Here is a 27,418-nt window from a genome sequence, read left to right as displayed (position 1 = left end):
ATTTCCTCGCCCTCAGCTAACGCTTTAACCCAAACTTTAACCCAACAGCATTCATACTTCCAAACATTTGAAAACTATAGATGGTGCATAATAGTACTGATTGAGATTTGTTGACTTGTAATTCAATTATTGCGTACCTGGAAGTTTACTATATCATTTTATTTAAAAAGGTAATGGTATTTTAATTTTTTATTTATGAACACATTAAATAGCATAAATCATTTATGATACTTAAGCAAGGGCGAATTTGTGGGTTCTAATCCCTCCGAATAGCCTTTTGTTTAATAAACAAAAAGAAAAGAGAAGCGTGGGTGGGATGAAGTTTGCAAGACTGCTTATCTGGGCCGATTTTTTATCTTGCTTGACTCGAAACCCGGATAACTAGTTTCCGGTTACGGTTTCAAACCCGGGCTGAAACCCGCATTTCCAAAACCATATATACCCGATCCGGACCCAGGTATGAAACCTGAGTTCTGTATTATAACCCGGTTAACCGGGTTTGTATATAAAGTAAAAAAAAACCTAGCCTCTCATCTGAACTCTGGAGCCCTCTCCCACCTGTGAATCTGTAATCTGTCTCGCAACTTCTTCTTCTTCTTCTCTCTCTCTCTCTCTACCTCCCTCTCTCTTATCTCTGCGCTGAAACTCTCTCAGTCTCTCTGAAACCCTAGCCGTCGTCCCTCTCTCAGTCTCTCCAAAACTCTAGCCGTGGTCTTCATCCTCATGCCTCATCGTCATCCTTGTGCCGATATATGTAAGTAGATGCTTCGTAATGCCACCGTCTTCATCCTAGATGCTTTTGTTGGTTGATTAGATTTTATCTTCTTTTGGTCATTTCGTGCCTATAGTTTCTGTATTTATGGTTACCTATTCTGAAAAGTTAAATGGGTTCGTTTAGCTTAGACTGCCGCTAGCATTTGGGTTAGTTTTCTTTCTTCTCTATTTGTTGATTTTGGGTTTGTTTTAATAAGTTTTGTATTGATTGATCCAAAGTAGATATGTTGTTGATAGCATACTTTATATCACAAGTGGAAGAAATTTATTTATGAAAGGGAAAATGACTTGTTTAAATATTTCTTCAACCTGACAGAAATTTATGGAATGACAGAAAAACTTTTAGAAAATATTTTTCTCATTCAGTTGATCACTATGGTGTATTATATTGTTCTTTGGTTGAGAAGAATTGTTCAGTTTTTTAATGAGACATCCATGAATGCATGCATCAGTTGCAATCAATTAGGAATTAATGGAATATTTTTATATTTGATTAGGAAAACTCAATCGTTTTAAAATTAATCATGAATATTATAAGCATATATATATATAGTACCCAGAATTAATTTACAAATCGAAATCCTTGAAGATTTGGTTAGGACGTCACAAATGTTTCTAAAAGGAAGCATGGGGCCAATTTTGTTTTTATTTTTTCCATGGTTTATGAGAAAAAAAAAAAAAAAGAAGGTCATGATCAAATTTCTACAACCTTCTTGTCCTGTCCATTGTTTCTGATATCATATTTGTCATTTGGCTACAAGTTGAAGTGCTTGCTCTTGATCATATCATCATCATGAGATATTTTAAATCATGAGATATCATCAATGATCAAGGGATCTAGATCATGTAGATCGAACTGCTTATATTTTGGGTAAATGGGATATTTTAAATTCTTATCCCAACACTACAAGAAAAACAGGCAATTGCGACCAATTTATAACAACGAAAAGAGTATTAGCAACCAAAATTGGTTGCTAATACTCTTTTCGTTGCTATAAATTGGTCGCAATTGCCTGTTTTTTTTGTAGTGCAAATAACTAAATTTTTGGTAACAAAAACAAAAAGACAAGATGCTAGGAATCTTAAGATGATCTATAGTATATTCATGCCCCAATTTATTTGTAGTATGAATTGATCAGATTCTTGGTCCATTCACATATATATAGTTAGATTAGTTATGCTTGCCTTTTAAGTATTGTGAAAGAGAGAGAAAAAAAAATAATGAAATGAAAGGGATGTGGTCAATATGTAAGCTAAAGCTGGTAGAGTACTACTCATGTTGATATCATGTTTAGCCTTTTTCACAAGAAAAATATATCTGAGTTAATCTGGAATGACTAAATCAGCTCTGATCTCTCTGCAGTTTCTGGTAAGAAATATAGCACTAGATTTGTTTCCAGCCAGGCTTGATGTTAAAGATTCAGTTCACTATGCACAGCCACTTAAGAATCACAAGCAATTAAGTTCTCTAGTAGCTTGATTTGGCTGTATAAAAGAGTGGTGCTTTTGAGTACAACTTGTGTGAGCTAAAATATTCTTTTCATTCTCTCTTTCTGTGGTGAATATCTTTGCATCGAATTACTGCATGATGATGTTGATGCCAACTACTAAGATATGTGCAAATATCAAATCCATCACATATTTTCATAGGTTAATACAACATTACACGATGTATTCTTTTCTATTATTGTCTTGTCATGTTATATTCTTTTATTTACTTTTATAATTTTTTTGTTGTTGTTATTATTGTCCAAGTTAATGTGATATATATATATATTGGTGAAATACACAATGATAAAATAAAAATATTACACGATGATTATTTTTGTCATCGTTATTATTCTTTTCATTTGATTTGAATGATTAGCTTTGTTTATATATATGTTCGGTTATTTGTTTGCTATGTTTGATTTTTTATTTTACTGTGTTTGTTACTCAATAGTAGATGAAAAAAGATCTGTGAGTTGTAATGTCGGTACGACTCAAAGGGTTGGTGGTGACTCCTTTTCTCTTTTGGTTGATGTGGAGGAGCATGGGAATCTTCTAACTTCTTCATTCACATATACACAACAGTCTACCCTTCCATCCCACCTTTACCCAAAAAATCCAAAAAAACACCTAGTAACCAATCAGTAGTTTAGGAACACTTTACGAAAGTGCTACCTATTGACCCCGATAACCCAAAAGCTAAGTGCAATCATTGTGGTAAGTAGTACAGTTGCCACTACAAGAATGACACTTCTTCTATGAATCACCACTTTTATAATGTATGTGAAAATTTCCCTCTTAGGATTGAAGGAGCTGAAAAAAGTAAATCCTCTAGTGGTAAGAGGAATGCGTAGGGAAGAGTATGTAGCCAGGTCTAGTAAAGTATGACGCTGAAAAACTTAGGGTATCAACTGCTAAGTTTTTTTAGTAGGTGTGAATTGCCTTTTAGGCTAGTTGAGCACTTAGGGCTTATTGAGTATGTGGTTGATTTAGAGTCTCAATTTACATTGCCATCCCGACTCACTCTAAAAAGAGATTGTATTAAGCTGTATAATGAAGAGAAAATACAGCTAAAGAACTTATTAAATGGTCAATGAATTTGTCTAACCACCGATACCTGAACATTGGTGCAAAACATGAACTACATGTGCATTACTGAACATTTTACTGATTGCAATTGGAGATTGCATAAGAAAATAATAAAGTTTTGTCAAATTCCCAATCATAGGAGCGAAACTATTGGGAGGGTGTTAGACTTGGGGTTGCATGATTGAGAGATTAATAAGATTTTGACCATCACAGTTGATAATGCCTCCTCTAATAATGTTGTTGTTGATTATATGAGGTAAGGATAAATGATAGTGATCATACCATATTGGGTGGTAAGTTCCTTCACATGCGGTGTGCTGCCCATATATTGAATTTGGTTGTTAATGATGGTTTGAGAGAGGTTTATCAGTTAATATCAACGATTAGAGAAGCCATCAAATATGTGAAGTCTTCACTGTCAAGGTTTTCCAAGTTCAAGGCTTGTACAATAGAGGAAAATATTAGCGGGATGATGCTTTGTTTGGATGTTTCCACTAGATGGAACTCCACATATTTGATATTGAGCACTGCTGTAAAACACAAACTAGCTTTTGAACGCTATTATATGTATATGGATAATGAATTCATGAACCCCACTAGTGATGATTGGAAAAAAGCATAGATTTTTGTAGAGTTACTGAAAATATTTTATGATGTTACATTGAACATTTTTTATTTTTTGTATGTGACAGCTAATGTATATTTCTAGGAACTGTGCACAATCGAAGATACATTAATTGATATGTGCATGAGTAATGATAGCATCACTAGGACCATGGGCACAAATATGAAAAATAAGTTTGAAAAGTATTAAGGTAGCACAAATAAATTTAACTTGATGATAAATGTTGCTTTTGTGCTTGATTCACGATACAAAAATGTTGTCAATGGGGTTTTGGTCGCGACAATGTAAAGGGGATGAGTTGGGGGATAAGATAGAAGCCAAGGTTAAACTCTTGTTAAATCGCTTGATTGAGCAGTATAACAAATTCTGTGTGGCTAGTGGGGGGAGTTCTAATGTGGCTTAAGGGAAGCCAAGCACTACTTCTACTTCTTCTAGTAGCTCGACTAAATTTGATATCAAGTTAGACAAATACCTTGAGGAGCAAGGGTTTATGAAATTTAGATCAGAATTAGATAGGTATTTTTCGGAGGGATGTGCACCAAAATCACCCAGTTTTTATATCTTGGATTGGTGGAGAGTTAATACCACAAATTATCCTGTTCTTGCTGAGGTAGCACGTGATATGTTAACTACTCCCATTTCCATTGTTGCTTCAGAGTTCACATTCAGTACTGGAGGATACATCTTGGATCATTTTAGGAGTTCATTATCTCCAGAGACTGTCGAAATTCTCATATGTACCCAAAATTGGTTAAAGACCAAACTTGTCGACATTCGGGAGTTGGAAGAATATATAGAGTTGATGGAGCTTGAAAGTAAGTTTGTAACTTGAAATATTTTTTTAATATCTATATAACTTAGTTTATTATATATCTAACTCTATTTTTTTAAATATTGTTTTAGATGATTATCTAGCTTTATCTTCAATCAAGGCTTTAGTGTGTGGATGGTTTTGCCCTTTTTCCATCTTTACGCTCTGCTAGGGTTCAAAACAGAGTAGCGCCGCATGGCTGCCACTGGGGGCCCTAGGCCAACGGCGTACGTTGGGCGGCAGAGAAACTTTGCAGACATGGTGGCTCAATCCCCTCAGCCATTACCGGAGGTCGAAATCCCTTTTCGTCCGGCCAAGGTGATTGACGGAGAAGTTTGTGTGATTTTCTCTAAAGAAGAAATTGAGAGGTCTGCCGTCCCATTCAAATACTCCATGGTTTTGAAGTTTCTCAAGCAAATGCCATCTCTAGATGTCATCCGTGCCTTTATTCGGAGTCGATGGGGCTTAGAGTTTCAACCTGTGATTTCGGCAATGAGAAGAGCCAGAAACGTGTTCATTCGGTTCTCAAATGAACCAGATTTTGTCAAGGCTTTATCGAGGGAAGCAACGAACGTAGATGGAGTTCCTTACCGGGGCTTCCACTGGCATCCGGACTTTGATGAGGAGGCCGAACCATCCCTAGTTCCGGTGTGGGTTTTCCTTCCAGGTTTGCCTCCTAACTTTTACCATGAATCTCTTTTGAAAAATATTACTTCTCCTATTGGGCGTTTCCTACGCCCTGACAATGCCACAAGATGTGCCACCAAGACGGACGGAGTGAGAGTATGCTTGGAGATGGACGCTGCCGTAGAACCAGTCCAAGGAATCTGGATTGGCATGCCCAACCATAGCTCCAGCTTGTACGTGAAGATAGAGTGTGAAACACTCCCTGCCTATTGCTCTAAATGCAGAGTTCAAGGCCATAACCTCCAGAAATGTAAACGGAAAGAGGGGGCCAAGAACACTGGAGTTAAAAAAGGGAAAGAAAGGGAGGAAAATAAAATGGCTGTGACTGAAAATGGCGAAGAAGAAGGTAAAGAAACAGAGCCCTTACCGCTGCTGAAAATGGCTGAATCTGGGGGTGCTGGTCCGAGTGGTTTAAAGGTGGATAATACCGTGTGTTTACAAATGACAGCAGGAACTTGTATGATGGAAATGGAGAGGGAAAAACCAAATATACAGGGTGAAGATGTAGAGGCTGTAACAGAGGTTAATGAAATAGTGGTGTGGTCGGAAATGGGGGAAGTAACTAACAGGGAAAATGGTGAGAATAATGTTGAGCTGCTGAAATGCCGAACGGAAATGGGGGAGGTAGCTAATGGGGAAAACGGTGAGAATAATAACCCAGTATTTATTGAGTTGCTGAACTACCGAAATACCGAACCAGTGATTGCCGAACCAACCCCAGAGACAGAGACTGAATTTCAGAGAATGGGGGCGGACTCGACTACAGGGAATAAACCAATAACAGAAGGGCCTTTGACGGAAAGAGAGGAGGTGCAAGATCATGCAAACAGGGAGGTAAATACAGTGGAACTGTGGTCGTATGAAGGGGAACAGGAAGTCGTGATGGGAAACACTGAAAACCAAGTAACGGAAGCTCAGGGCAATTTTCATGCAACTCCGGAACTCTCACCGATAGGGGAACAGACTGCAAACTTGCTCCTACGATTAGATGGGGATCCCATTGTGGGTAGTGATGAAATAAGTGTGGAAATGGTGCCGGAAACTAGGCCAGAAGAAATGTTTGTTCAAGAGTCACAAGATACCGGACAAGGGACCAATATAATTCTGGAAATACACAAGACGGTAGGACCAAAGAAAGCTACTCAGAACCAGAAAATGAATTTGCGGAACACTTGAGTAAAAATAAACAATATCCATCAGACAGTGATGAAAAAAAGGAGAAATCTCAAGGAAAGGGTAGGAAAAAACTTAGAAGCTCATCTCGGGTTCCTCGCAAGCCCGTATGCCTGGATTTATGAATTGTAGTCCATTATATTGGAATATCCGGGGCCTCAAATCATCCCGGATAAGATTGGATAAGTTGGTTAGAAAGTTGAAATTAAATTTAATTATGATTGCTGAACCGTTTGCAGATGAGAACAGGTTGGATATGTTGAAAAATAGACTGAAGTTCGAACACAGTTTCTCCAATCAGTGTGCTGATGGGAAACTTTGGGTGCTTTGGGGAGGTGGCTTACATATCACAGTCACTAATTTCAGCTCCCAACACATCACCATTTCATTGGTTATAAACTCTCAACATTACTTCATATCAGTAGTTTATGCCAGATGTAGTTATTTGGAAAGGCGAGAACTCTGGAGGTCGTTGCAAATGGATGTCGTGGAAGACACTCCTTGGCTATGCCTTGGAGACTTTAACATTATTCGCAGGGAGGAAGAGAGAAGAGGCGGGAGACCTCGTTTGAGGATTGCTATGAAGGATTTTAATGAGTTTGTTGATAATTGTGGACTCATGGAAATGAAGTCAGTAGGAAGTAAATTCTCTTGGTGTAATGGCCAGAGGGGTCTTTCTAGAAGCTGGTCGAAGATTGACAGATGTATGCTGAACTCACTGGCTGCCAACTCCTTACCAGATGCTTTTTGCAGGTACTTAGCTCGCACGACATCTGACCATGCCCCAATGTCTTTTGTTCTAAACTCCCCTTATACTCGGTATGGCCCCACCCCCTTTAAGTTCCAACAAATGTGGGCCTCTCATGAGAATTTCAAAGATATGGTATAAAATGCGTGGAATGACCCAATTGTGCCCAGGGGTATTTTCAGTTTGACTACCAAATTGAAGAAATTGAAAGGGATCTTAAAGGAATGGAACCGGCGGGTTTTCGGGCATACTGAAACCAACATACAGAATCTAGAGAAGCAAATAGAGGATTTAGAAAACCAACTTCAGATTGGTTTCTCGGAATCTATTGAATCAGATTTGTTAGTTGCTAAAGAAAATCTTGCTACATTGTGACGCCCCCAAATCCCCACGCCCGAACACGGGGAAATTGAGACGTCCGGATGGTGACAACCCGGGTCACCATCCCATCGACGGGTGCCGAGTGTGTGCAAGGCAACAGATGTGTACAGAGAAACACGCAGCGGATAACGAAAGTCATAACTAAGTACCAGAATTTTCTTAACGTAATACAAGCTGTTAAAAACATACATAAATAAAATATTACAAACACAAATGCAGTTTTAAACAAATATAAAAGATAGCATCAGCAACCCGGCGGAGCCGCATCCTCGGGCTCAGCCTCCTCCTCTTCGTCTTCTAACTCTGCACCAAAAGCTACGGATACACGAATGGTACCGCAGGTAAGTAAAACCCAAACACTACCAGATAAAAACACATAAAACTCAAACAAGATGCATGAACTATGCCCAATGCACAAAGCCCAAAAACACCAGTTTTCCACACACGCCAAAAAACCCATTTGGCCCAAAAGCATATCCTTTCTGAAAAACACGCCAAAAGTCACATTTGGCCGCCAAAAGTCCATTTGGCCCAATATGTCGCCAGAAGTCCATCTGACCCAATATCTCGCCAGAAGTCCATCCGGCCCACGCCAAAAGTCCCATTTGGCCTCATAAACCATTATCCAAATTTTAACCGTATGCACCATGACCTCCCCTAGGGGTCATCCGCACACCCTGGCTCCAGTGTCACACTGTAGAGTACCACCACGCATGTGACACCTAACGAGCGATGCCCAGTTCCGCGCCCCGCGCGTGCGTAGCCAAGCATCCTCTAGCCCTCGCCAGTGAAGGGCCACGAAGTCGGTGAGTAGGGCGATGCCCGGTTCCGCGCCCGGCGCGTTCGTAGCCAAGCATCCCCTAGCCCTGCTCCCGTCATCTCTCTCGACAACTCAGGGGACATCACTCAGTTTATTCCGCTCCCGAGTGACCAGAGGAGCTCCACCGAGATAATAACCCATCCCGGCTTGGGCTCGTGATACACACGCACCCGTAAAACCACTCACGCCAATACACAGGCTTTTCACACAATTTCACAAACACACGTGCATGCACCATGTAATGCCATAACAATGCATAATAAAATAATCAAACAACATAAAACAATAAAACAGACAACTCCGTCCTCCATCCATCCGACCCCCGAAACTCCTCGGACTCAGTCCGGAATCAACAACCAACAACAGCAAAATAATTGAATGAGCAATATATATTAAAATCTGAAAATAGGGTTTGGAAAATACTTACAGCGCTATACGGCAATTTTAGAAAACAAGCGGCGTTGCAAACGGCGGAAAAACAGCAACGTCACAGTGAAAATTCACTGTGGCCGTGGGTCTGAAAAACCCACTTTTGAACGGGGACAAACTAGGACACGAGATTGATAGGGAATGGTCTAGGGATGGTTGTGAAGCTATTGGAAGCGACGGACGGCCGTGGGTGGCGGCGGAATGGCCGGAAATGGCCGAAAATAGCAAATCGGAAAACAAGCTCGTAGGAGCTGCTCCGGTGGTCGTTGGAGGCCAGAAATGGGTGGGTTAGGACGGCAAGGAGTCGGTGATAAAGTGGTGAAGAAATGGTGGCTGGAGGTGGAGCGACGGCGGCGGATCGGAGTGAAATCCGTGCGGTCTTGTTGGGCTTTTTCCGGCCAAATGGCCGGCCGGTTGGGGGTGGCTTTCGGAGGGGTGGTGCGCCGGAGGGAGGGGGAACTTTTGGGACCGGTGGGGGTCCGGTTGGTGGCCGGACGGCGATGGGCTGGAAGAGAGAGAGAGCCGGCGTGGGGGAGAGGGAGGAGAGAGAGAGAGAGCACGGGGGGGTCCGAACGCGGGAGAGGAAGAGAAAAGAAAAAAAAAGAAAAAAAGAAAAAGAAGGAAAAAGGAAAAGAAGGGAAAAAGAAAAAAGAAAAAGAGAAAAAAGGAAAAAGATGTGAAAAGAGATGAGGTCCAATCCTCACTCCGGGAAAACGAAACAAACCGCCAAAAGATTAAAACCACAAAACAATTTAAGGAAATAAAACACAACCTCAAATAAATTAAATTAAATTAAAAACAAATTTTAAAACGCAAATAAATTAAAATAAAATAACTGATATATTAATTAAAATAAAAACAATTATTTCAGCGAAAATACACTTAAAAGCGGGTCATCACATACATGGCTTCAGAGAGGAGATCAGACTAAACCAACAGGCAAAGCTTAACTGGACAGAAAAAGGGGAGGCATCGGCACAATTCTTCAGGACCTATGTCTCATGATCCAAGCCTATGGTTCAGGAGATGAGACTTCGGGATGGTTCACATTTGACCACCCCAGAATCCATTCATGCAGGTGTGGTGGATTTCTTTAGCTCATTTCTTCAAGCGAGACCTCATAGAGATCTCCCAGATTTGTCGGCCTATGTTCAGACCACTATTCTAGAGGAGGAAAATGACAGCCTCCTAAAGCTCCCTTCGATCCAAGAGGTAAAAGAGGCTATGTTTTCCATCCCTGTAGATAGTAGTCCTGGCCCTGATGGGTTTGGCTCAGGATTCTATAGAGTGTGCTGGGATTTGGTTGAAGCGGATGTGGTGGCAGCAGTTAGAGACATGTATAGTGGGGTCCCAATGCCAAGATTCTACTCAGCTTCGTACATCGCTCTCATTCCGAAAATGCAACAACCCACAGGTTTTGATAAGTTTCGACCCATAAGTTTGTGCTCGGTCATCTACAAGGTATTTGCAAAAATTCTGGTGCGACGGATGTCCCCTATCCTAAGTAGAATTATATCTCCTGAACAAGGGGCCTTCTTGCCAGGGAGAAGCATTTTTGAAAATATCACTTTGGCCCAAGAAATAATTCACATGATAAACAGAAAGGTACGTGGGGGAAATGTACTCATCAAAGTGGATATAGCCAAAGCGTACGATAGTCTGGACTGGGATTTCTTATTACATGTCATGACATCTTTTGGCTTCTCTACCCGGTTCTGTGAAGTAATCAGACAATGTATTTTGACTCCATGGTTCTCAGTGGTTATGAATGGGTCAGCTAAAGGTTTCTTCCCCAGTGGTCGTGGACTTCGCCAAGGTGACCCTTTGTCCCCTTACTTGTTCATTCTAGTTCAAGAAATCCTATCTCGCTTGCTAAAACATAATTTTGAGATGGAGAAAATTGCACCTTACTCCCACCCTCGTGGCACACCTTTGGTCTCCCATTTATTTTATGCTGATGATATTGTGGTCTTTGCAAATGGGGGTAGAGCCTCCCTGCAAGCCATTTCTGATATATTTGCCTTGTATGAAAGCTGGTCTGGTCAAGTGGTTAGTAAGGAGAAGTCATCCATTTTCTTCCCCAAATATGTCAACTCAGCCAGAAAAAGAAATCTCCTTCAGTTGACCTCTTTCTCGGAAGGCCTATTTCCGGTTAAATATCTGGGTGTTCCTCTCTTTAGTGGAAGGATAAAGGTGTCTTATTTTGAGGATTTACTGAATCGTATCCATGATCGTCTAGAGGGGTGGCAAAATAGGCTCCTATTAGCTGGTGCTCGCCTTCTTTTACTACGCCATGTGGTATCAAGCATCCCGGTTCATCTACTCTCAGTGTTACATGCTCCCAAGAAAGTTGTCTTCTCGCTAAACAGGATCATGAGCAATTTTTTCTGGGGTACCTCAATGGCAAATAGAAGCATAAATGGGTGGCTTGGCAAAAGGTTTGTATGCCGACCAAGGAAGGGGGGCTGGGCCTAAGAAAATTTGAAGAAGTTCAGTCTTCCCTATTCATGAAGCTTGCTTGGAACCTGTTGTCCCGTGACTCTCTATGGGCAAATTTTTTCAGGAAGAAATACTGTAAGGGAGAGCATGTGACATTAGTTGATAACACTAAAGGATCACCTCTTTGGAAATGTATAATGACTATGGTTCCGAATATTCTTAATAATGCTTGGTGGCGGATCAAGGAAGGACAAGTTTCCTTTTGGCGGGATCCCTGGTTAAAGTCTGGCCCTTTGGTGGAGTCTTGCGAGATGAGTGCACAACCATCTTTAAAGGTAAGGGAGTGCAGATTTCAGAATGGTTGGGATGTGGATTTGCTAATAAACCTGGTGGGGGAAACAAAAGCAGAAGAAATTCTAAATAGCCTAAGGGCACACAAAGAAGGCAACCATGTGCTAATTTGGAAACCGGCCTTGAATGGGGTTTTCTCATCTAAATCGGCTTGGGAGTGTATTCGTGTTCACGCGCCAAAATCTGAATGGGCCAACTGGATATGGCACCCCGCCCTCCCCAAGAAGTATTCGGTTACAATCTAGAAGGCTTTGAATCATAGCCTTAGTGTTGATGATCGCATTCAAAACATGGGAATTCCCCTAGCTTCCAGATGCGAGTGTTGTGAGCATGGGTGTATAGAAGATCAAGACCATGTCCTTGCTACAGGGAAGACTGCTTCGGACATATGGAGACGCGCTTCTATCCTTATGGGCATGCCATATGACCATAGGAGACCGTGGAAGGCAAATATGGAACTATGGTTTCGCAAAGCATCCCATTCAACTCAAAAAGGTATGCTTCTTGGCATTGTTCCTAGTATTATAACTTGGTCTCTTTGGGTTTGGAGATGTAAAGCCCGTATGGAAGGAAAGATGCAAAACGGAGATAGATTGTGGGGGACTATAAAAGCTGCCTTAGCTTGGGTTGGTTTAAGATTACGCACTAGCAAAAAGTTTAATGATGGGGATGACAAAGTCTTACAAAACCTTGGTATCCCGATGAAAGTGGGACATAGTCCGTCACCTTGTTTGGTGAAATGGAACAAGCCAAGTGTGGGGTGGGCTAAACTTAATGTGGATGGGAGCTCTTTGGGCAACCCGGGTCAGATGGGCGCTGGTGGCCTAATTCAGGATGATAAGGGTCGTATGATGTGGGCCTACGCAAAAGAGATGGAGGTTGGGACCAATAATGAGGCCGAACTACGAGCTTTATATCATGGGCTAAAATATTGTAAGGACTTAGCACTTGAGAAAGTAGAGATCGAAGTGGACTCTTTGTTAGTTGCAAATTGGTTGAGAGGAGGGAGATGTAGCATATGGTACCTTGAAGACTACTGGGACGAGATACAGGACATTCTAAATACATTGGATTTTAAGGTGATGCATGTCTTTAGAGAAGGTAATGCAGGGGCAGATTTTCTAGCTCGCTTGGCTTCGGAAAAGAAATCTGGAACTTGGGTGAATTTCAATGATGTTCCTCACAAACTAAAAGGGATATTAAAAGTGGACAAAATGGGTCTGTATGCCCTCAGAAAGTAAAACCCGGTTCTTATTTTGGCCTTTTCCACACGCTGGGATGTGGCTCTTTGTTGCTGGTATTGGCTTTAGCTTAATGTATCTTTTTTACATTTGGGTTTTGAGTGTTTCTTGTAGCTCCCAAGTGTCTGTTTTGTTCCACGGTTTTCCTCTGCCATACGTGAGGGCCTTTTGTATAAAATTGGGGCGGGGTCACTCTTGGACATGTGGCCCATCCTCTTTTAAAAAAAAAAAAAAATCAAGGCTGCTGTGAATTAGCTTTCCAAATCATGCTGAAAAAAATTAGAGTAAGTGAAACTTTTATTTGTTCTATTTATCTATTAATTTCTGCAATGTATAATAGTTCTATTAATCATGTTCTGTGTCATGTTCTCTATTAAAGCTAGAGGTAACAGACCTATGCCTCAACATGATTTCCATTATATTAATCATTATCTTAAGCATTCGGTTGTTGCTCCTCCAACACTCAGTAGAACAGGATGTTCTCTTCACTTACCTAGGTTGGGTTTGATTACTTTTAAATAGACCATGCATGTGGTTGTACTTTATTCGAACTAGTTAATAGAAAATGTGTGGGAATAATTAAAGTTAATTCATGCAAAATTTATTAGTTCTTTCCTTGTAACTTTATAATGGAATTTATAATGTGCCCACTTTCAACTGTCCAAAAATTTTTGAAATTTTTTTTAATGGCATCAAAGAGAATATTGAAGGAGCTCAAGGGTTTGTAGAGAGATCCACCAACTTCATGCAGTGCAAGTTAGAGGAAATAGAGAAAATGGAAATGAGATTTAATTAGGACTAGTTTTATTCATGAATAAAAAAAATAAAAAATTACATGATTGTTGATGGTGCGTTTTCAAGTCCTGTGGCTGAGGATATGTTCCATTGGCAAGCAACCATAATTGGTCCAAATGACAGTCCCTTATGGGATATTGAACAGCCCAAAGAAGTTGTAAGTCTCCTTTAAGCTGAGAATTTTCATTTTATTTGGCTGTAAATTTATCAATACACAATGATATGTTTCATTTTATTTTAGTTGCAAGTCCCCTGTTTTGGAAAAGCAAGTTGTAAGCATTGATGCATACAACTTTCTAGGAGTCTCTGTTGATTTCTTATTAATTTGTACCCTTTTTTCCCACTAGGTTGCAGTTCTCTGGGTAGTGTGTTTGCTAACAGTCCTAAGCTTAAGCAACATACTGGTAAGTTTGGACCAAATTTTCACTACTTTATTTTCAGTGTTCTGTACATTTTGTATAAGTTTTGGATGTCCCATTTATTTTGAATTAGAGTTATTTGAGTTACGTGACGACTATGATTACTTATGCTTGTGTTTTTGAAAATTTAACCTACATGATTTATTAATTTGTTTATGATAATTTAAACTACTGTAGCTTTGCCTGGTGGGAGATTTGAGCATAGAGACGCAAATGAAGGTTCTCATTACACATGTATCAGCTGTGGAGGAATGCATTGATTGCATGAAGTAAACATTATGCATTGGTGGCTCTATGTAATCCACTTTTGATATATAATTTCATTTCATATATTGTAATTTTGTATTTTGTAATATAATATATAAATATAAAATAATGTAATAAGTAATGATTACATTATGTTTTGCATATATTTAAGTAATAAATATTGAATTTCTATTTTTTAGATGCATTTAGTTAAAAATATAAAGGTAATTAGTTTTCTAATATAAAAGAATATGCTTTGCAACATTTTGTATTAAAAAATTTGTAATAGAATATAGGCTTTTAGATGAAAAATATGCTGCTTGAAAGAAATTTAATAATATAAGTTTTTGTGTAATTAAAAAAAAAATCAGGTACAACCAGAAACCCGGATTTCTAGATTTCAAAAAATCCAAATTCACCCGGGGTCCGGACCGGGTCATAATCGGGCTTTTGAAACCTGGATTTTGGGCCGGTATACCCAGGTACTCGGCCCGAAACCCGAATGAACAGTTTTAGAAGTTTGAAAATACAAATTGTATGCTTTATTTATTTATTATTATTGGGTTATCAAATTAAAATTTTGCAAGATAAGACCGGAAAAAATAGGAAAGGAAAAGTTATGACTAATGTCCTCTTAACGCTTTGTTTGGATACTAAGTCTATATTTGGCATCTCAAACTAATTATTAATGAGACCCATTACTTTTTTAACTACACATAAAATATTAAACTCATCTCAATATATTTAATTTATTCATACACATATATTAACTTATTTACATTTAAACAAATATCAATGGGATTCACAAAATATTATTATTTATATATCAACTCAGATCATCTAAGATCACCATTAGCATCCAAATATATTCTAAGAGTATCTCAAATGATATGTAAATAGTAATGAAATGGTAATAAATTAAGAACAAAGGGAGAGACGAGTCCAGTGGAGGATTAGTACTCGGTGGACTATTTGGTTAGGTGGATTAGTTTCTTTCTTTTTCTTTTTCTTTTTCTTTTTTTTTTTTTATTTAAAGTAAGCATATTATAGTTATATTCAGTGGAGGAACTAGGAATTTTTTTGAATGAGGGCCAAATTTTCTAGTGTGCGACATATTGAAATTTAAAAATTATAAAAATATAAATATATATAAAATTAGATCTCAATAATTTACAATATACATATAAAAATAAAATTCTAAAAATAAATCATTTTAATATATGTTTCAAGTTTTTGACAATAATGTTTTATGAAATAATATTATTATTTTTATAATGAAACATTTAGAATTTATTTACTTCATATAAACCATCAAGTGATTTTTTAGAATGTTATATTTCATTCTAATATATATGTAAGCTAGTTTATTAAGTTTATGTAAACTCTATATATTTTTATGTTACATTAAGCATATAATATTATAGTAGAGACCTTAAAAAAGATTTTTCTTGCTCAATGAAATCTAGAGGATAAAACCTCTCAACTATTTTTCATATAGATCACTAATCTTAAATGATTTTTCTTTTATTTTTACTTTGGATTCCAAATTAAGAAGCCTAATATTGTAGAACAAAAAATTTAGTAAGTTTATTATTTCTCTTAAACTTAGTTTTGATTTAATTTTGGTGAGATCACACTCTTGAAAATAAATAATATATAAGAATTATACAAAATTTTGAGATTATAGGAAAAAAATTGAAAAGACATTTCTGAGTATATTAAAATTTTATAGAATATATAGAGATTATAAATTCTTTTGGAGGTCATTTTCTATATTTATAAAATTACGAATAAAAATTAAGGTATATTTTTATTTTTCAAAAAATTTTGAGGGGGCCTTAGATGCATGTGGTTCTGCCACTGGATATATCAAACATCTACATGATACAGTAGTAAACATGGTGAGAGAGCCAACATTCAACCCAAATCAGCAAATACAACACTAGAAATTAAAAAGAAAAGAAAAGCGGAATATGTGGTCAAAGACTTGACCTCATCCCATTTTCCATAAGGAGAAGTCGCTTAAAGCGGTTTTAATACATTCCAATAAATAAACTTTAATACTATGACTGAAATTTTAATACGTGTCTCCCTCACGCATTTTGCTAATCTGGATTGACTACAAGAGACTTTTAATACTTCTTTCTCACAATCCTTGATTAAGGTAAGTGATAATATAAGTAAAAAACAAATAGGAGAGCCGTTGAATTACCGGAGAAAACTAATTATGGACTGTGGCAGCGCGTGAGGGACACGCGTCACTCTATGAGTGTGGCGGTTGGTTGGATTTGTAGAATTCGAGGTCCTGGCCCCATAAATGCTGCCCGTGGTGGCAGTAGGAGCTTTCTGGTGCTTTGGTACATGGGTCTCATGTGTGCTTTGATTCACGCATGTGGCTAATACGCTATCCTATTCAGTAAAATTTGTCAACCGTTGAAGGATCAGCGTTCAGAGAATTCTGTGATGGTAAGAAGTTTATTTTCACTAATAGCATGCTTCATCAATTGGCTTAAAAAGGAAATGGGAAGTAACATAATCGAAGTTGGTATGAAGTTGAAAAGTCAAGCTGAGGTTTGTAGGCCAAGTAGGGAGTTGGGAAAGTCTATTATGAGTGGGGTCTCGGGTTGAACGTAAAGAGTGGATCAATTGTCGTGATATGGAGGTGGTAAAGCACGTGCAACATCGTTTTTTCACAAAGTGGAAGGCTGCACTTGCACTGAGGGTTTAAAAAAAAAAACATAAAATGTTTATTTACAGTTATTTTTATATATTTTTTTACACTTTATTACTCTAATTAGCTACATCACTTTTTTAATATAAAATTATTACTTTACTCAATCATATTAGTGAAATACGTAAAGAGTATGCAAAAATGACTGAATGTAGTAAAACTCGATTCGATCAGATTTTTTCAGTATACTTATATATATAACATAGAATATATATTATAATATATAATAATATAGTTATAATATAGTGATACAGTATTAATTAATATAGTGATAATATACAATTATTTATATATAGTGGATTACTTATTAGTTTAATACTAAGTGTACTATTAGTAATCCACACCCATTATGGCCCATTATATATAGTATCATTATACTAGTGATATAATGATATAATAATATGTATATACTAATACTATATGTTAGTTATAATATGATAGTTCATACACTTTTTATATGAGTGTATATGATCAAATATATGGAAATGTATATATAAAAAAGAAGAAATATTATAATTTTTTATCCTATTATTTATCCTTAATATATTTATAGTTTATATTAAAAACATATTATAATATTCATGTCTAAGATTAAAATTTTATGTCATATTAACTTTATATTATTAAATTAAAATTTTTAAGATAATGTTATATTAATTGTTATATTAAGATTTATAAGATTAATTTTATATTATATAAAATGTTATATTAATTTTATGTTATGAGATTATTATTTTACATAAATAATAGGATTTTAAAATTTAATGTTATATTAATAAGCAATTTAGCATATAATATAAAATCATTTTACATATAATTATATATTATATATAAATTATATATAATATAAAAAATCATATAAAATATTTTATATAAAAAATTATATTAATATATATATATATGAACTGGTTAAGTCCGTTTCGGCCTAGTGTTAGAAAAAGGAAAACCAAAACTAGATTAGTTTTGATCGGTTTTGAGAAAAATGAAACCGATATCAAACTGAACCCACCAATTTGGTCTAATTTATTGGTTCACCGGTTTCTTTTCACCCCTATAAGTAAGTACTACAAGAAGTGAGTCAAGATTTGGATATTTACGGAAGGATAAATTCACAAGAAAAATCTTCATTCACCGAAGAATTTTATTACAATAAATTAAAAAATTAACTTAATCTAATACCTTACATTAGATATATTTTACAACCTAACATATTACATTAAATTAAATCAACTTATAACATTATTTTATGAGATCCATTTGTATACCTAATATTCCTTAAGAGAACTAATATTTACAATTATGGAGTGCTCGCACACACTTTTTAAAAAGTTTGAGTAAATATGAAGTCTATATAAAAAAATTAATTTTTTAATAATGAATTTCACTCTTTTAAAAAAAATACACACCGCTTGAATAACCCATAACTGTAAATAATATTATTTGATTTCTCAGTCCACGTTATTTTTTTTTAGCATGGAGAGAAATCAACAGTTCAAGCGATTCAATGTTCCAATCATGACTTTCCCTTAATGCGTTGGCTTTACGTGATGGTGCTCATCATGACAAGAGAGTGGGGAGATGAATTTTAAATTTCTATGGCCTCTTAGGAAATTCTATATTTATCATTTACACTATCATATTGGTTTTCGTTGCACTTGGACCAAAATGCTTTAATGTTACAGGCATATGTTGAATCACTATATATATATACATACACACACATATATAGAAACTGTAGTTTTATTGGATGGTCCCCCTCCCTTATTTGAGGTGAAAGGGCAAATCTCTATTTGAAAACTCTTCGTTTCTAGTGTGGAGGGTCCATTTGTTGCAAAGGTTACATCAAAGAAAAATTTTATTCTTAAGCTGATGTATAGAGTACATATAATAAAATATTTATATGTATAATTTAATTTAGAAGATAAATATTAAAATTTAAATGTTATAAATCAAATTATACTATTTAAGTGATATGAATAATGTGTTTTACGTACCGACTTGAAAATAGAATAACTCTTATGTCAAATATATTGAATCACAACTCCTATTTTGTGTTGTTTTCTTTTCCTACTTCCTCTTCTACACCATATCCACTGTTGTTAAGTACAGGCTATGGGTGAGGAAAGAGCCATAGGCTACTAATGAGAAAACTTGAGTGTCACTACAACAAAAATGATTTTTTGGGACGAAATTACTTTGGGACGAATTGAAAATCGTCCCAAAAAGTGGGATTTAGGAACGAAATTTGAATTTCGTTCCAAAATGACGATGGTTATGCCATACCGTTCGAACTCGTTCGAACGGTATTCTTAGGGACGAATATTTTTGTCCCAAATAAGTTAACCGTTCGACCGTTAATGATTAACCGTTCGAACGTTTAATTTTCACCGTTTGAACGTAATATTGGCGCGATAGGCAAAATTATTTTGGAGGGAAATTGATAAACCGTTCGAACGGTTAATATTAACCGTTCGAATGATGCATATTCACCGTTCAAACGTTATTTGAATCGTTCGAACGGTGACAGAGTTTTAATTTTTTAAGTTTTTTGCCAAATTATATTTAGATTAACTAGTAATTATAAAAAATTGGTTAATTAAATAATATGAATAATCTAAATTAAGAATTAGTTTAGAAAATATAAAACAATACCATTGCATATAACTTAAATACTGAATTTACAAAACACAAAATATTGTCCATACAAAAAACAGGAAATAAATAAATAAAATTTATCATAAAGTAATTAAGACCCCAAGTCTTTGCACACTTCCTCGACTGCAGCTATACGTTCCTCTATTTGTGTCAGTCGAGTACTGATGGTGACCTGAGTCGCAGACATGGCAGCAAACTCTGTACGAAGCTCAGACACAGCAGAATGGATCTCCATACGCACTGCATCGATCACTGCTGATGTCTGCTCGCTGATCGCTGCACGCACTATGTCAGCCATCTCCTCACGAGTAACACTGTGGACTGATGCCTCGGCCCGTGTAGATGTCTCTGCAGCTGCAGCTGAGACTCCATGATCTCCCGGCTGTGCATCTCTGTGAGGATCAACTGGTTCTGGAACATGTGCACGAAAACGCAGTCTCGAGTGTCCCGTGCTGCGTGAGAGGGTGGTGCTGTTTATCGGTCCCATCGGCTCCCGTTTACGCTCAGCAACATCTGGCACAACACCAGCACATAGTAGATATCGGGTGATCAGGACTCCGAATGGTAGTATATCCATCGAAATGTACCGAGATTCTGATCGAATCCTATCGAATATATATCCCACCAAGTCGATAGGAATGCCACGAGCGACCCGTATCATAAATTTCGTCCGATCAATGCCAACTTCTGTCTTGTGCTGCCGAGGGTCAATATTATTGGCAATTATCAAATTTAATATCTTAAAGAAAGAAGATAAATCTGCCTGTTTGATGCTCTTCGTCCCGTCATACGGTGGAGCATCTGGACCGACAACCAAATCCCTCACCTCGTGATCAGCAAGGGTATCGACCTCATCAGTATAAACTGATGCCTCCTCCTCAGCTGTCTCCGCCTCAACTGAAGGATCAGACTCTCTAGGCACCACATTCGGATATGCATCTGGCAGCCTAGGAATACCGAGATGCTCAGCAAGTCCATCTCGTGAAAATACAACGGGTACTTCTCGGACAGTGATACTGTAGGCCCCAGAATCATCTGCGCTGGCACTGCCGAGTTCTCTATAGAACTCAGCAACAATGTCAATGTAGGAGACTGGCTCCCATGCTTCCTCCCGTTCATCCAAGATAGGTCCCCAACCACGATCACTGAATATTGAGGGCAATGAATGACCCTCCCAGATAAGACTCTGGAAATCAGAAATCTTCACTGGTCGCTCCAGTGAAACTGTCCTCTCCCGAACTGGACCACTACTACTCTCACCAAGATTGCGTCGCTTACGTGCCGGTCTAGAAGTAGACATTATAATCAACCTGAAATTTATAATTACAAACTAGATATATAACATTAACAAGAAAAATACAATAAAGAACTATTTACAGTAGTTTGAAACAAACAGCAATTTAATAATATTTGCCATTCTGAACAACATTATCAACAATAAATATGTCACTCAATATCAATATTAATAATATAAATATAATATTAAACACCGTTCGAACGTTTACCGTAACGGTCGAACGGTTACAGACAAACCGTTCGACCGTTTAGTTATATCGTTCGAACTATGTAACTTAACGGTCGAACGGTTACAGACAAACCGTTCGACCGTTGATTTATATCGTTCGAACGTTTACTGTAACGGTCGAACGGTTACAGACAGACCGTTCGACCGTTAAGTTATAACGTTCGAACGCTAAGCATAGCGTTCGAACGATATTCGTCGATTGGGATTCCAGGCCGAGTCGACTCGGCCATTGAAATCCATGGAATCCTTCGATTCCCTGGATTTTACACCAAAATAAATGCAATAGAAACCTAAATAAATGTTCCTAACATGGATTTATGCAAATCTACCGATTATTTTGATGTATAAATCGGTTTACCCTAACTTAAACAATTAATCTATCAAAAACCTAAATCTAAACGGTAAAATGCTTTAAAAATGAAAAATACCGGTTGTTAGAGGTAGGGGCTTCGAGTGGGCACTGTTGACGGCGGCGAAGACGGCGTTCAACGGCGGAGATCGACGGTTTGGAGGCTTTTTCACGGAGGAAATGCGTGAAAATGACGTCGGGATGGGCTTATATATGCAGTACCGTTCGAACGGTACGTTATACCGTTCGAACGAATTAACTAAATATTGATTGCCATCCCTAATTAATCGGTTTTCAAATATTTAAATGCAATATTCCGTATTAATTATATTAAATATAATAATTAATTCAATTATAATATATTTTAATTGTTAAAAATATTAAATGCAATATATTTAATGCACTTATATATTATTAAACACTATGTATTATATATATAATTTTTTGGCAATTTATAGTATATATTATATTATATTTAATTAAAATATATTATACTATTGAATATTATATAGTATATAGTATAAGTTATATTATATAGTATAATTAATATAATATAGACTACTATATACATGAAGCCATGTTCATGTATTTATATAACATATATATTATATGTGATATTAACTAGTACCACATATATATATACTAGTATAGATGACACTATATATATTAATAGTAGATATTCTATTATTAAATATCTACTATTAATATTATAGAAATAAACATTATATATATGCATGTGATACATATAACCCTATGCTATGATACCATATATATGTTATATATAATAGGTTAATATATGTAGTACTTGTTGATTATATTAGATGTAATATGATATTTTATACTATATATGTTACTAAACTATATAATATATGTTTGATTATATATTATATAGTTATATTACTATGGCTCTAAACTATAGTATATTTAGAAATTATTATATTTAAAGGTATAGTGCAAAAAAAATACAATAAGCAACAATATAATTAAACGTTCGAACGGTTTACTATTGGCGTTCAAACGTTTAATAGTACGTTCGAACGTTTATATTAACGTTCGAACGTTAAATTAGCGGGGGAAATTATTCCTGCTAATCGATTTGACGTTTGAACGGTATAATATAACCGTTCGAACGTTAATTATTAGCCTTCGAACGTATATTTTCACGTTCGAACGTCAAATCGGCGGGGGAAATTTTTCCCGCTAGTCGATTTGACGTTCGAACGTTCATTAAACAACCGTTCGAACGGCAATGTTCTGCATTTACACGACAGAACCTCACAATCTCGGACTCGTTTCAGTCGACCGAGCATCACTCCCACGCTCATTTTGTTCCAACCAACGCCATTATTCTTCAATCTAGCCCTCAAATATTACAAACTCCTATCAATCTCTTATATTTTCAGATTAAGAGGTTGTTTTTACCGTTTGGTGAAGAGTTTTTACCGTTTGGAATTTTTGAAGCTTTATCTCTCCAAATCAGGTATTCTCCTTAAATTTGACCTCATTTTAGTTTTTATATAAGTGTTTTCGTTTGCTTACATGAGTTAGTCATATATTTTGCTATCTTTTGATGTAATATGGACTGTATTACTTGGGGTTTTCGGAGGTTGAAGACGAGTGATTTCTGGATGTAAACCGTTCGAACGGTACGTGTACCGTTCGAACGACTGTATAGGAGATCGAACGGTCACGAACACCGTTTGAACGATTTCTTGGGCAGTGTTAAAATAATTAACATTTTAAATGCAGGAGTGTAATTAAAAATTAAATATATATAATCTACATTTAATAATACTTAAATACTTAAAAGATTCAAATAATCAAATGAGAATGAATTAAATTACAAATCATCTAAGATTTGTTACAAAACTTAATTATTTATGATGTTGAATTATTTGTTTGATACATGTTAAATATTGGCATATCTTATATTGCTTGTTCATCAATATTAGCCTTAGACCCGTTCGAGAGTTATCAATCCGCCTTAATTGAAAGATTGATAACTCTTGAATTGTCCAGAGTGGACAGTTTGGAATTGTAAGATCATTCTCGCAAACTATCGAGCTATATCTGTTATACGTCCAGCATTAAGATTTTGGCAGATTTATCCCTTGTTCTCCGGATATGCAGTTTCGGTGATGTTGTATCGACGATGGATAAGTCGGTGCACACAACCAGACGAGCATATTTGGAGAACTATGGGGATATGCTGCCGAAATTTTGTTGGGCGTGACAGATTATAGAGGATAGGTTTGCGACTATGATCTTACAGTTCCGAATGGGATAGGACCAACTACCCGGTGTAAGGTGGCATACTCCTTGATTGATACATGATACATGCTTGTTTGTTGATGCACACGTGCTTGTTTATAATGAAGATAGTCAGCATGGATAAGAGTTGGATGCGAGTTAGCGATCGTTTGGGTCAGAATTACAACGTATATGCTGAAGGTGTTAAGAAATTCTTAGAGTTTGCATTGGGTACATGTGATAGTGATGGACGTATTAGATGCCCATGTAATACATGTAGGAATTTGCGCTCTCATAAGATAGACTTGGTGAGAGAGCATCTGTTTGTAAAAGGTATTGACAAGGGTTATACTGATTGGGTCTTACACGGGGAACCATATCCAACTTCATTCGATACTCCACATGAAGAAGAAGCTATCGATGAAGATGTACAACCAGATGTTGTTGGAGATGAGTATGATGAGGATATGGAAGAAATGTTAGGTGACATCGGTGCGGGAATGTTTATGAATGAAGGTGGCACGGACACATCAAGTTCAAATGATGGGGGTCATAATACTTTTGCACGATTGTGGAATGAGTCACAACGTGAGCTATATCCAGGATGCAGAAGACACAGTAAGTTGTCATTTACCGTAAGACTGCTACACATAAAATCAATGTGCCGATTATCAATTAAGGCTGTCAATATGTTACTCGAGTTGTTTAAGGAGGCACTGCCATCAGATAATACACTTCCTCGTAACTTCTATGAAGCAAAAAAATTGAAACGAGGACTTGGATTTGATTACAACGTAATACATGCATGTAAGAATGACTGCATATTATTTTGGCAAGAGAATGAGCAGTTGAACGAATGTCCCATATGCCACGAGTCAAGATGGACATCTGACAAACAAAATGTGCCGCAAAAGGTAGTACGCCACTTTCCATTGACACCTAGATTACAACGATTATATATGTCACGTGCAACAGCTGCAGACATGATATGGCACTCATCAGCCAGAGTTAGAAACGATGATATTTTATCACATCCTGCTGACTCTCAGGTGTGGAAGGAATTTGATAAGGAGCATACATGGTTTGCAGAAGAACCACGTAATGTGAGACTTGGGTTGGCAACAGATGGATTTAATCCGTTTGGGAACATGAGTACTAGTCACAGTACTTGGCCAGTCGTACTTATGCCGTATAATCTACCACCGTGGAAGTGTATGAAAGATCCATATTTCATGATGAGTTTGCTCATTCCAGGTCCGAGATCGCCGGGAAATGATATAGACATACACTTACAGCCATTGATTGCAGAATTGAAAGATTTGTGGGAGAATGGGGTTGTCACATTTGATTCATCAACAGGCAAGTCGTTCAAGATGCATGCTGCGGTTTTATGGACAATAAATGATTTTCCAGCATATGGAAACTTGTCAGGTTGGAGTACTAAGGGGAAAATGGCATGTCCAACATGTAACAAACATACTAAATCTGAATGGCTCACTTACGGGAGAAAATTATGTTTCATGGGTCATCGTCGATTTCTACCTGGTGATCATAGATGGCGGGGAAATTCACAAATGTTTGATGGTACTGTTGAATGGGGCCAACCTCCACCATATTTGTCTGGTGAAGATTTACTTGCACAATTTGTAGATGTTGGTTGTAATGAATTTGGTAAAAAACAACGAAAGAGAAAACGAGCTACTTCTGAGTTGAATTGGACTAAGAAGAGTATATTTTTCGATCTTCCATACTGGTCAAAGTTAAAATTACGGCACAGTCTTGATGTTATGCATATTGAAAAAAATATATGCGAATCCGTATTGGGAACATTGATGTCAATTGAAGGAAAAACGAAGGATACATTAAACTCAAGGAAGGATTTGAAGCGGTTGGGAATAAGACCGGAAATGCAGTTGCAAGAAAATGGTTCGTCCGTTTACATGCCGATTGGGTGGTATACATTGTCAAGGAATGAAAGGGCTACTTTTTGTGAGTGGATAATGAAAATTAAATTACCAGATGGTTATGCCTCGAATTTGACAAGGTGTGTGCGAACAAATGATTGGAAAATAACTGGGTTAAAAAGTCATGATTGTCATGTCCTTTTGCAGCGTATCTTGCCTATTGGTATACGTGGGTACTTGACTAGAGACGTGCGCGTGGCTTTGACTGAGTTGGGTTTATTTTTCAAAGACTTATGTGCACGGACATTAAATGTAGAAGCTTTGGATCGAATGGAACGGGAAATTCCCATCATATTGTGTAAGCTAGAAAGTATTTACCCACCGTCATTTTTCGATGTCATGGTTCACCTGGCCGTCCATTTGCCACGTGAGGCTCGACTTGCAGGACCAGTTCAGTATAGATGGATGTATCCCATTGAACGATTTCTTGGGAAGTTGAAACGAACAGTTGGTAATAAAGCTCGCCCAGAAGGATCAATTGCAGAAGCATATATTGATGATGAGTGGCATACCTTCTGTTCCAAATATTTCCACGGAGTTGACACTAGGTTTGATCGGCCAGAAAGAAACTTTGACGTTGACAGAGCAAGACAACGAAATGTGTTTTCCGTGTTTTCCCAACAAGTACGTCCACTTGGTGCAGTGCGTGGTTATGACTTATGTGGAAGAGAGTTTGAGAAAGCTCAGTGGTACGTGCTGAACAATTGCCCTGACATAGAGATTTACTTGAAGTAAGTATTAATCTTTTCTTAATTTAGTATTCGCTCATTTACTTTCGCAAAATTCTAATAATATAAAATACATGTCGTAATCATCAATTTCAGTGATCATATTAACATGCTCAAGGAACTAGGAGTAAATGATATAGACCGGAAACATGAAGAGGAGTTTCCGAGATGGTTTGAACAACGGGTAATGACATTACATATGCGACACTTCATTCAATACAAATAGAAAATATTGATTGTTTTTTTTATTGATATAATAGACGTTTTACTTAATATGTAGGTTGTACAAATGCATGCCAATAATCCAAACGATATATCAGATGAATTGTATGCATTAGCGCGTGGCCCATCGAGACGGGCTACAAGATATTCTGCATGTATTTCTCGTGGTAGTAGGTATCACACAATAGATCGAGATCATTATAGGAAAACACAAAATAGTGGTGTCCTAGTTGAGGGAAGTCATGATGGAGAAAATATTGATTTCTATGGAGTGATTGTTGATATAATTGGAATGAAATATTTGGGGGAGCTTGCAGTGTATCTGTTTAAGTGTGATTGGTGGGATTTAAGCAATCCTCGAACTGGAGTCCGTGATGATGAATATTTCTTGAGTATTAATACATCAAGAAAATGGTACGAGGATGATCCATTTATTTTAGCTTCTCAAGCATCTCAAGTATTCTACTTAGATGACCCG

At 37.0% G+C, this 27,418-nt stretch overlaps 1 protein-coding gene across 1 annotated transcript; it reads left to right on the top strand.

The window, feature by feature from the left end:
• The first annotated feature begins 6,756 nt into the window (after window positions 1-6,756).
• On the top strand, window positions 6,757-7,770 carry LOC122276921. Its single transcript, XM_043086811.1, has 2 exons — window positions 6,757-7,400; window positions 7,566-7,770. The coding sequence occupies exons 1-2, from the start codon at window positions 6,757-6,759 to the stop codon at window positions 7,768-7,770; spliced, it is 849 nt and encodes a 282-aa protein (XP_042942745.1).
• Window positions 7,771-27,418: the final 19,648 nt, after the last annotated feature.

Source organism: Carya illinoinensis, chromosome 9, assembly GCF_018687715.1.
Source record: "Carya illinoinensis cultivar Pawnee chromosome 9, C.illinoinensisPawnee_v1, whole genome shotgun sequence".
In the NCBI taxonomy this organism is placed as follows: domain Eukaryota; kingdom Viridiplantae; phylum Streptophyta; class Magnoliopsida; order Fagales; family Juglandaceae; genus Carya; species Carya illinoinensis.
The sequence above is the reverse complement of the archived record's forward strand: the minus strand, read 5'-3'. Positions and strand labels throughout refer to the sequence as shown.

What these genes read in the sequence shown, in the direction of transcription:
- LOC122276921 (XM_043086811.1), top strand. Translation starts at nt 6,757, where the DNA reads ATGCCTGGATTTATGAATTGTAGTCCATTATATTGGAATATCCGGGGC. An exon ending in TTACCAGATGCTTTTTGCAG is followed by an intron (nt 7,401 to 7,565) that starts GTACTTAGCTCG and finishes AATTGTGCCCAG; the next exon opens with GGGTATTTTCAGTTTGACTA.